Here is an 11,816-nt window from a genome sequence, read left to right as displayed (position 1 = left end):
AACTTAAATACTTAAAATATTTAACTGCCACGAAATTTAGGCAGATTTTATGTCAAGAGTTAGCTGTTGACAGGGCCAGAAATGGCTTCAAACACAATCTTCCTAAAACTCTCTTGACAAAGCTGCTCTAACTGGGGACCTCATCCTCGTTCAGAATAAGGAATTCAGAGTCTCCTTGCTTCAGCACCAAGGTTCATATAACAGTAAAACTTGGGGCTGTAGTGAAATTGGCTCTTCAGTATCAAGCATCACGTGGACCTTTCTCGAATGGATAGCAACCAGCCAGAAGAGAAATGCCGTTGTTGCCAAGAATAGCCTACAGGGAAGAAGTTAGATGAGGACCTGGCTTCGATATGGAAAGGAGTTTGGGAAACGGAGGACAAAAGTACAACAGATGCACCAACATTTCTTTAATAACCTTTTTAAATGAAGTATAGGTTGTGGAGAGGACCATACATCATAACTGAAAATCGATGCCAGGTAGATCCCTAAATCAAGAAACAGAACATCCCCAGTACCCCCAGGAGGGCGTCCTTGCGTCCCCTCTCAGTGACTACCTGACTTGTGTCCCATAGACTAGTTCGCCTATTTTTGAACCATTGCATAAATGTCATCTTACAGTACACATTGTTTAGCTGCTTTTGCTCAATACTATGTTTGTGAGCTGCATCTTTCCTGGCACAGAAAGCAGCAGTTAATTTTTACTCTGTCTAGTGTTTTATAATCGAGCCACTTAACTGTCCTCTTGGTGGACAGTTGGGTCGTGTCCGGTTGGGGCTGGTGTGAATGACGCCATAAATGGTTCACACATGTCTATCTTGTCAGGTGTCCTTCTAGGAATGCCCCTGGGTCAAAAGAGGGGTGCAGGTTTTTCTTTAGCAAATAGCATAAAACAGTTCTCCAGAGTGGTCCTTCCAGTTCACACTTCCACCGGCCACGGCTGAGAGTTCGGGACGTTCCGGGTCCTCGGTACCCACAGTCTGAGTCATCATACAGCACTTGTGCTGGGCATGCAGTGCTGTTCTGTTGTGCTTTTCTTGATTGTCCTCCTGTCCATTGAGGCTAAGCCCTGTCCACACATTTATTGACCACTTGGGTATCCTTTCTTGTGGTACGCTTGTTCAAGATTTTCCCATTGGTTCTATGTGAATAGCCAGTGTGGATCAGCACTATTTATTGTTAAGGACCACCCTTTTCCTACTGCACTACAGTGCTGTCTTAGTGATAACTCAAGAGGCTGTATATGTGAAGGTCTGTTTCTGGATTCTCTCTTCTCTTCCATTTGTTCTGCCCCTAGCACCACACCATCGTAATAACTGGCTTTGTAATGAATTTTGATATCTGGTGGTATGACTCTTCCGACTTGGCTTTTCTTCAGGGATGCCGTGGCCTTTCTTGGTCCTTTGTATTTCCATATAAAGCTGAGAATCACCTTCTCAGTTTCTACCAAGCAAGCAAACAAGCAAACAAAATTGACAGGGATTTTCACTGCAATCTAATTTGATGTCTGTCTTCAGAGTATTGAGTCTTCCAACCCATGACTGTGGCATTTTTCTCTTCACAAGCTAACACATTTTTAATAGAAGCAACGTCAAATTCAGAAATTATTTTATTATAAACTCTCTCATTTTCTCGTTCTTTTGAAGGCCACTTAACGACAAAAATAACAACAGTGGGAATCCCACTCTGAACAGTACCACACCTAACCCTCCAAGACAGAATACATCTGCTCCTGTGAGAAAGCCGGGACCTCTACCTCCTAGCTTGGATGACTTAAAGGTGAGAAGTCCAAGGAGAGTTTATGCACCCATAGGTACCACAGAAAGGTAAATGATTTGCCAGATTTCTCTAGTATGTATAGGTAAGTTTTCAGTAGACCTTCAACTTCACCAACATAAAATAATCTCTATAGAGGCACTTTCTGTTTATGTCCATTACGTTTCTTTTAAAATGACCAATAATGGGGTGCCTGGGTGGCTCAGTGAGTTAAAATGACCAGTAATGATTCTCATTCGTTGAGCATAAACCATGTGCAGGTACCAGACCAGTTCTGACTGCAGAGGCAGGGTTTTTTCTTCCCTGCTCGTTTCCAAGTTTGGGAGAAGCAGGAGAAATGTAACAGTCCGGAATCTGATCTCCAAGGCCAGCCTGCATGTGTTTCCACCCCAGCTTGGCCTTCGGTTATCTGTGGTAGCGCGGACCACGGCGAGTCAGCCTGTCTCTGCCCCCGGCTCCTCTGCGAACGAGGAGTTGTAATAGTAATACCCACACGTCCTGTGAAGAGGAGCTGGAAGACTAAAGCACGTCCAGCAGTGTCTGGCACATGGTCATGACTCAGTGCATGTGATGGTTATCATCATGATTTCCCGTTTTCAATCCTTGGACATAAATCCTTGCTGGATCACTGGCCTTTGCAGTACTTGGGGTCTGTAGCTGTGTGTGTTTGTGGGTTAGGAAGAGAAACCTTCCCGCTTGCTGCTGTGCAGTCATAGATGCTGACAGACATCAGCCCCTTTCTCATCAAAGTGTCCCGTAGATTTGTCCGAAGTGGCAGGGCCAGGAGAAGAGGTGTGACTTGTTTGTACTTGCAGGTGTCGGAACTGAAGACAGAACTGAAGTTAAGGGGTCTTCCAGTGTCGGGCACCAAACCGGACCTCATTGAACGCCTGAAACCCTACCAGGAAATGAACAACAGCAGTGTCACCGCGGGCGGTGTCCTAACAGTGCCCGCGTCTGCCATCGTCACCAGTAACCCAGAAGTCACCGTGGCACTGCCCGTCACAACACTGCACAACCCTGTGACCAGCTCAGGCTCCTCCTTCAAGGCAGAACTGCCCCCTGCCGGCAGCAGCACCGCTGCCCATGTGGAGACCGTCAGCTCCCCTCTGCCCATCTCCCCGTCGCCCTCCGAACAGTCCAGTCTCGGGACCGAGGACACAAACATGGCAGACACCTTCACCGAGATCATGACCATGATGTCGCCGGCGCAGTTCCTGTGCTCGTCCCCTCTGCGAGTGACGGGCCCCGAGGACAGCCCGAGCCCCACCAGCAGCACGCTGTCGAGTCTGGAACTGGACGCGGCTGAGAAGGACCGCAAGCTGCAGGAGAAGGAGAAGCAGATCGAGGAGCTCAAGAGGAAACTGGAACAAGAGCAGAAGCTCGTGGAAGTTCTGAAAATGCAGCTCGAGGTGGAGAAGCGAGGGCAGCGGCAGCCGCCGCCGCTGGAACCGCAGCCGGGCGCCGCAGCCAGCTCGGCGGCCAAGTTAGACCCGAAAGTCGGCGGCGCCGGCTCCTCCGTCAAGGACGAGGCCTCGCTCAGCGACTGCTCCGGCTCCAGGCAGCCGGGCCCGGGAGCCGGCCAGCCCGTCGGCCAGCCCCTCTCGGTGGCGGGCCAGGCCCTGGTGGCCAAGAAGGCGGTGGTGATCAAGCAGGAGGTCGCCGTGGCCCAGGCGGAGCCGCCGAGCATCGTCCCACAGTTTTACGTGAGTTCGCAGGGACAGCCGCCGCCTGCCAGTGTCGCTGCGCCTCAGGCTTTACTGACCACACAGACCGCCCAGCTGCTGCTGCCGCTGTCCATCCAGGGCTCCCGTGTCACCTCAGTGCAGCTCCCCGTAGGCAGCCTCAGACTCCAGGTGTGAAGTGTGTCTTCTAACTCCCTTGCCTTACAGCCGGCCGAGAGCGGAAGCTCGCCTCACGCTTTCTCCCAGATGCCTTCACGCCAGGCTTCGGGGTGCCAGGAAATGCGGGGGTGGGGGAGGGGGTGGCCTCATAGAATCGAATTGCAAAACGTGAATAGCTAGCATTGTTTCTGTACGGAACAAACAAACAAGAGCTGCTCTTCCACTTTCCATACCTTTTATCTTCAGTGAACAGAGTCTCCCGCATGCAGGCATTTTTAAATACTCATCACAGTGTCATGAGAATAGTTAGTGTCACTGGGCACTCTGTGTGCGGGACCCAGCATCAAGCACTTCATCATTCTTTTTGTTTATTTAACTAACTAATCTCTATGCCCAACGTGGGACTCGAACTCATGACCCCAAGGTCAGGAGTCACACGCTCCTCCACTCCTCCGACTGAACCAGCCAGACGCTCCATTTCTCCCATGAGATCTGAGTGGTAACACCCACTTTGAGATAGGGAAACTGAGGTTTGGCAAGTTGCTCCAGGACGGAGCTGGGTAATTCTGACTAGAGCTGTCACTGTTAGGCCCACTCCTATATTCTGCCTCCTAAATGTAGTTCTTGCAAGACACCAATGAGGCGAAAATGCCAAAGGCTTGTTGGGCATCTAAGGGGAATGTGACCGCAAACCTAGGAGAGAGGATGTGGTTGAGAGACGTGCTAAGGCACTCATAGGCAGGAAACCTCCTTTTATGCCTGTGTAACCCGTGTTCTGACCTCAAGCTGTTTTTATGTGATGCGTTTTGGTAGGTTTGAACAAAATGTGTGGGCCACAAGTAAACAGAATGGGGACAGTGCTCCTCAACTTTGATGCCCCAGAGTCTCTTAATGGCAGAAGAGACTGGTCCTGTACCCCCGGGGTTAGGAAGCATGACCCGAGGCCCTTGGCATGTGCAAAAACTCTACTTCCCCTGTTTAACCTTTCCAGTGTCTGTGAAATTGAAGGTCTACTCTGTAATAGAGCTCTTCTGAGTTTTTTTTTCCCCCCCAACCAAATCTTCCAGTGGAGTTGATGTTCTCAGAATAAGAATTGTGTTTTATTCTGGGCCTGTGTGTGCCCCAGGGTGTGGCTGACGGCCCCCCAGAGGGAGCACAGCGTGCAGCTCAAAAGCAGGAGTTCAGGTCCAGTGGGCCCCAGAGATTTCCCTGCTGCTTCTTCGGTTACTGCAACAGCTGACCTAGTATGTGGAGAGCTCTTGTAGGCTTCTATTTCCATTTTCTCTTTTCTCAAAATTTTTGAATGAAAATCTTAGCCACTTAAGAAACAATCAGAGCATGAAGATAACTGGTCTGGTGTTTCACTCTCTGGTTTAGAATTCAGGCTCAAATCTATGTGTTAATGAAATGAAGTTTGTATCTGTAAATATTTTATTTCACTTCAGATATGATCTCCACATGACCCGTTATTCCACATCTAAAATCTTTTTTCAAAATTTATATATATATATATATATATATATATAAATTTTTTTTTTTTTAGTAGCCTCTGTGCCCAACATGGGGCTCAAACGACCCTGACATCAGGAGTCTCACGCTCTTCCAGCTGAGCCAGTCAGGTGCCCGCACGTCTAAACTCTTGATTCTGAGATTGATTTTGACAATTAAATTGATTTTTTCTCTGCTTTCTAGACTCCAGCACAAACAGGAATCCAGACTCAGCCTCAGACAGCAGCGGCCACGCTGTCCTCGGGCTTAGCCCAGACTGTACCTCAGAAGCAAGACACTTTCACGCCACATGTGCTCAGTCAGCCTCAGCAAGTTAGAAAGGTAGGTGAAGGCAACGGGTGACAGGCCGTCGCTGACACGAGCTATCGTCTGCTCAGCCATCGTGCAAGTGCCTGCAAAGCAGTCTCCTTGTGAGAAGCACCTGTCTGTTCTGTGTGATGTGCCCCTTCCTTGGGCAGGCCTGAGGGGCCATAGCCTCTGGCTGCGGATCACCCAGTTGTTTGGGGAAGAGAGTTCTTCATTACTGAAAGAGAGCTCGTCTTAACAGTTATAAGCCCCTTTTCTAAGGAAGAGTTTCAAAAGTGTGTTATTAATCCTCATATGTAGGATTTTCTGGGGTTTAAAATAAATTTATTTTCAAATTAATATTTTTTGGAGGGGAAAAAAGTGCTTTTCCCTGGGAAGAGATGTTTGAAGATGAAAAAGATACTTTCTGAAAGGGTTACCTTGAGTAAGATCTCTGTATAGGTAAGAGTCGCCATCTTGCAGATTAAGAGCCAGAAGACCCAGGTCTGCTCGTTCTGGTTCCCCACTTCCTACGTGGTTGGCCTTGTGCAAAATTCACTTTCTTTCTCTGAGTGTTATTTTCCTTGTCTTTAAAATGACGGTGTTGGACTAGGGCTCGGTAACTTCTGCACATGTTCTACCAAGAAGTTCTGATGTGAAGTCCCCAGAAGCTACCAAAATTCCCTCCTATCCAGTAGGTGGAGCTATGTGCACATCTCAAAGGCCTCAAAAATAGGTCTTACCCTTTTATTTTATTTTATTTATTTTTTAAAGATTTTATTTATTTATTTGACAGAGAGAGATCACAACAAGTAGGCAAAGAGGCAGGCAGAGGGGGAAGCAGGCTCCCTGCTCAACAGAGAACCCGATGCGGGGCTCAATCCCAGGACCCTGAGATCATGACCAGAGCTGAAGGCAGAGGCTTAACCCACTGAGCCACCCAGGTGCCCCTATTTTATTTTTTTAATTTATTTTTTAGAGGGGGCAGAGCAAGAGGGAAAGAGAGAATCCTAAGCAGGCTCCATGGCCAGCACGGAGCCCAGCATGGGGTTTGATCTCATCACCCTGAGATCGTGACCCGAGCTGAAATCTAGAGTTGTACGTTGAACTGACTGAGCCACCCAGGTGCCCCAGGTCTTAGTATTTTAAAAGTTGAGAATTCTTGGTCTCGGAATCTTAATCTTCAGCATAAAAGATCTTGGATAGTTAGGTGTACCTATAGACGTGGTCCGGGGGTGTGAACTGTCTGGGCTAAGACCACTGGAGCAATAGACAGAAACAGTAGTCATTTGTGCTCTCTTCCAGAATCTCCTCTGGGAAACACAGTGTGCAAGGAGTTATAGCTGCGCATTACTTACTGGGCTCAGAATAACATTTTAATTTAGTGATAAGCTTAGTGAGTATTCCAGATGTCCAGACAGTTTGATTTAGAGAGGAAAGGGAAAAACAGAGTATAGACAAGATGAATAAAGGCTTATTCACTAAGTGTCCAAATACTAGAATTCGGGGTCATTAATTCCAATTTAAAGGAAGAAATTCTTGTACCAAATATAAGGAACTCCCCACCCAGAGCACTTGTCCCGTTTGGAGGGATATTTAGACACACACATAAATACACTTTCCCGCTTGAGAAATATACATGTATATTTACAACAGAAATACAGGGCTAAGTTTTTCTTTTTCAGAATATGGTACAAAGTATATTAGATCTGTTTACGTGTAAATCAGTTCTGTGAAATACAGTGGCAAAAGCCCACTGTACCCATACATCTGTAAAAGGCCATAAAAGCTTTGACTCATAATGGGCCAGACACGCACTGGGCCGTTGCACAGGAGGGAATCCTCACCGCACCCCAACAGAAGTTAGCTTCTCAGACTTTAAATGGGTCCTCGCAGGGATCTGGAGAACTTTTGAGAAACTGGAAAAAAGAGTGTGGCCACAGCCCGGGTGGCTGTTACGGTCAGCTAGAAAGGGGGCCAGGTGGCGGCAGCAGGTTCGCGTGCTGGCCAGAGGGGAGCTTGTTACCGTGAAGGACTGAGGAGCCAGGAGTGCGGGGGCTCGACCAGGTGTAGGCGTCCCGGCCCTGACTGTGGCAGAGGGCGGGAAGGGGGGCTCAGCACGGAGGCTGTGCCACTTTTCCAGCGATCGATAGCAAGGGCCCGGGTTAGGACAGCAGAGAACAGAGGCCTGATTCAGGAGGCATTCCGAAGCTCCGTGAGCACTGAGGGCAGAAAGTGCAGGAGACTGACGGCTCCATTCAGCAAAGTTTTAAAAATAAATGAAGGTAAAACCAAGAATTATTTTTCCTCAGCAGCTGGAGGTGGTGGAAGGAAAGGCAAAGTTGAGTTTGGAATATATAGAATTTGAGATGTCCGAAATTTATGCTTATAAGGGTTATAAATGTGGCTGTGGCACTTGGGAGCAAGGTTGGAAAAGAGGAGAGGTTGTGGGGTTGTAGCTGAATCGTGAACATTACAGCCATGGGAGTAGATGAGATCATCCTGGTGAAGAAGAGAAATTAAGCTTTTGTTTAAGAGAAAAATTACACTGAGCAAATGCTGATTTCCCAGGAGGTGTGGTCCACACCCCCCTCAGAGACAGGCCACCGAGTAAAGGGACAATTGGTGCTAGAAAATGAGGGTTGGCAAACGGTGGCCTTGGGACCACGTCCAGCCCCTGCCTGTCTCTGTGGATAATATTTTGCTCGAACCCAGTGCCACCCATTTATTTCTGTATTGTCGAGGCTGCCTCTGAGCTACCGCAGGAGAGAGGAGAAACCCAGGGCCTGCAGGCCCTAACTGGATACCTGATGACTCTTTCCAGCAAACATTTGCTGACCCTTGTCCGAAAACGTGGTATTCTTTGGTCAGAAGAGGAAAAGAACACACTGAATGGAAAATATGGGTTCTTTACAGGTTTTCACAACCTCCGCGTCGAGCACCGTTCTCCCCTACCCGAGAGCACCCGCCCCAGCGGCCCAGCAGCCATGTGTTACTAAGACTGCCCCCAGCGTTCTGCAGCCCAGAAGTGCCCCACTGCCCTCCCTGCAGAACGGACCGACCACCTCCAGCAAGGTAATGCCGTGAGCACGGAGCAGCAGCTACAGGACGTGCTTGCTGGCGTCCAGAAGCATTCCACGCCCCAGCGTTCTCACCCTGCACTGTCCGCATGCGTGCGACAGAACAGACTACTGTGGTGCCCGTTGTGAGGGGCAGCTTAGCTCTTAGCACAGTAGAGGTGGCCCTTCCCACACAGGATGGCACCCTGGCAGCCATGCAGGTCCTAGGTCCTGGGGCTCCCCCGTGCTGAGGGCAGGGCCCTGCCTGGCCAGGAGCTGACGTGTCCCTCCCTCTGTTTGCCTCAGCCCGGCTCACCCCCGCCACCCCAGCCGTGTGTCGTCCAGCACTCCCTGTTTGGGAGCCCGGTCCCCAAGACGAAAGACCCTCCCCGCTACGAGGAGGCCATCAAGCAGACACGCAGCGCCCAGTCCTCCCTCCCAGAGGTGAGTGAACCCAGCGGCCACATCCACGGGCTTGCATCTGGGGAGTCACCCACACACGGGTCCTTTGTTGAAGACATACTTGCCGCAACAGAAATACAAATTTCAGAGCCAGGAGCCTTGTTTGCACTTTAAATGCTGGTTTTTTTTAATTGAAGTAGGAGCAACATACAATATTACATTGGTTTCAGGCGTACGACACAGGGATCGATGTTTATAGACGTTATAGAACGCTCAGCAGTGTAAGTGTGGTTCCCATCTGTCACCACAGAGTCACTCCGAGGTCACTGACCGTCGCTGTGCTGTATTCGGGAACCGGACATTTGTACCCTTCATCCCCTTCTCCTTCACCCGCCCCCTCCGGCAACCCCAGTGTTTGTGTCTTTGAGTCGGTGTCTGTTCGTTTGTTGTGCTTTTTAGATTCCACGAGTCAGCGAACTCAGCCGGTATTTGTGTTTTTCTGACTGACTTCTCTTAGCGAAGTTCCCTCTCAGTCCATCCCTACTGTCACAGAGGGGAAAGAGACTCTTTATTACCGCAGAGTAATACTCCTCCGTGTGAGGGAGTGTGCGCAGCATGCCGCCTTCAGCCCCTCGTCTGTCGGCGGACACTGGGGCTGCCCCCGTAGCTTGGCTCGTGGAAGTCACGCTGCGGTCACCACTGCGGTGCATTTATCTTTTTGAATTAATGTTTTTGCATTCTTCAAATAAATACCCAGAAGTGAAATTGCCGGATCCTACCGCCGCTCTAGTTGTCGCTTTCTGAGGAGCCCCCGACTGCTTTCCACAGTGGCCGCACCAGTTTGCATTCCCACCGGCAGTGCAAAAGGAGAATTCCCTTTTCTCCACAGTCTTGCCAACGCTTGCTACGTCTTGTCTTTGATACAGGCCATGCTGACTGGTGCAAAGTGGTCTCTAGGGGTTTTGATACATCGTTCCCTGATGATGAGCAATGCTCAGTGTCTTCGCTAGGTCTGCTGGCCGGCTGGATGTCTTCTTTGGAAAAGTGTGTATTCTGCTGTTTGGGAATGGAATGCTCCACCTGTATCTGTTAAGTCTGTCTGGTCAGATGTGTCACTCAGAGCCACTGTTTCCTTACTGATTTTCTGCCTGGACGATCTTATTAGTTGATGTAAGTGGGGTGTTGAAGTCCCCTGCTGCTGCTGTATCACTGTCCATGTCTCCCGTCGTCTGTCAGTCTTCGCTACAGAGAGAGCCCCATGTGTATCCGTCCACCTACAGGTACGTGCGGCGCCCACGTCGGGGGCAGAGATACTGCAGTTGACTGTCCTCTTTTTGGACTGATCCCTTTGTCATTACGCAGTGCCCTTCGTTGTCTCTTGTTCCAGCCTTGGCTTTAAAGTCTGGTTTTTTAAGTTGTTTTAACTTAAACTCAGTTAACATCTATTATCAGTTTCAGAGGTAGAATTTAGTAATTCAGCAGTCCATACCCCACCCAGTGCTCAGGACATCAGGGCCGTCCCTAACGGCCATCACCCGGTTAGCCCGTGTCTGTTTAAATATTGCTACATCCGTTTTTTTTTTGCATTTGTATGGACTGTCTTTTTCTGTCCCTTCACGTCTGTATGTGTCTGTAGATCTGAAGTCAGTCTCTCATAGGCAGCATATAGGTAAGTCTTACCTTTTTTTCGTCCATTCAGTAACCTTATGTCTTTGGAGCATTTAGTCTGTTTATATGTAAAGTTATATACTTATTGCCATTTTTTAAACTGTTTCTGGTTTTTGGTGTTTTGTTTTGTTTGGTATTTCTTTTCATAGTTCTTTTGCTTTTTTTGTAATTAGATGACATTCTTTGATGCCATGCTTGGATTAAACTTTTCCCTTTCATAATTTTCTTACTTCAAGTTATGGCCTTTTCTACTTAAAGAAGTTCCTTTAAGATTCATTGTGAGGCCACTTCAGTGGTGATATACTCCTCTGACTTCTGGTGGCCTGGGCAACTCTTTATATTTCCCCCAATTCTGAATGATATCCTTGCTGAGTATTCTTGGTTGTAGATTTTTTTTCCCTCTCACTACTTTGAATATATTATGCCTCTCCCTTCTGGCAAAGTTCCTGCTGAAAACTCAGCTTATAGCCTCAACTTTCCTTATACATAACTAGTTGCCTTTCTCTTACTGTTTCTAATAAACAGACTCTCTTTATCTTAAATTTTTTGACATTTTAATTTTTATGTGGACATGCTTGGGTTCATCTTGTTTGGAGCTCTCTGTGCTTACTGGACCAGGCAGCCTCCTTCCTCAGGTTAGGGAAGTTTTCAGATATTATTTCTTCAAGTAAGTTTTCTGGCCCTTTCTCTCTCTCTTCTCCTCCAAGGACACTTAAAATATGAATATCAGTGCACTTGTTGCCCCAGAGGTCTCCTAACCTATCCTCATATTCTCTCTCTCTCTCTCTATATATATATATATTTATTTATTTATTTATTGGGCTGTTAAGTTTGGATGATTTCCACTACCCTGTCTTCCAGATCATGCACCTGTTCTCCTGCATCCTTTAATCTGCTGTTGATTCTCTCGCGTGTGTTTTTCAGCTCATTTATTTTATTCTTCAGCTTTGATTGATTCTTTTTTCTGTTCTCTGCTTCTTGAAGTTCTAAGTTCACCCACTCTTCTCTCAGATCCATTGAGCATCTTTATGACCATTACTTTGACTTCTTCATCAGGCAGACTCTTCTGTTTCATGTAGTCTGCCTCTGGATTTGTTTCTGTGTCTGAGATAGGCCGGCTACATCTCCTGGTCTTAAAAGTGGTGGCCTGTGTAGAAGGCATCCTGTAAGGCCCAGGAATGCAGACCCCCCTGCTCACCAGAACTGGTCACTCCAGGGGTGTCCTCTGTGTGTGGACTGTGTACACTCTGCTGTCGTGACTGGCCAAGACTTC

The 11,816-nt window shown here is 48.1% G+C and overlaps 1 protein-coding gene across 4 annotated transcripts in view; it reads left to right on the top strand.

Moving 5' to 3' along the window:
- The window catches only part of MRTFB (myocardin related transcription factor B), a 197,079-nt gene that overhangs the window by 165,350 nt on the left and 19,913 nt on the right, over nucleotides 1-11,816 (top strand). For 3 of the 4 annotated variants that reach the window (XM_082715003.1, XM_082715001.1, XM_082715002.1), the window contains 3 exons: nucleotides 5,313-5,450; nucleotides 8,331-8,489; nucleotides 8,780-8,917. The exons of the other annotated variant lie outside the window; for it this stretch is intronic. In XM_082715003.1, coding sequence (XP_082571129.1) covers nucleotides 5,313-5,450; nucleotides 8,331-8,489; nucleotides 8,780-8,917 — 435 coding nt within the window. The remainder of the gene's footprint in view (nucleotides 1-5,312; nucleotides 5,451-8,330; nucleotides 8,490-8,779; nucleotides 8,918-11,816) is intronic. 4 annotated transcript variants of the gene reach the window in all.

This window comes from Mustela nivalis (assembly GCF_964662115.1).
Source record: "Mustela nivalis genome assembly, chromosome: 19".
NCBI classification, from domain to species: Eukaryota; Metazoa; Chordata; class Mammalia; order Carnivora; family Mustelidae; genus Mustela; species Mustela nivalis.
Note: the sequence above shows the minus strand (reverse complement) of the source record. Positions and strands in the feature narration are given on the sequence as shown.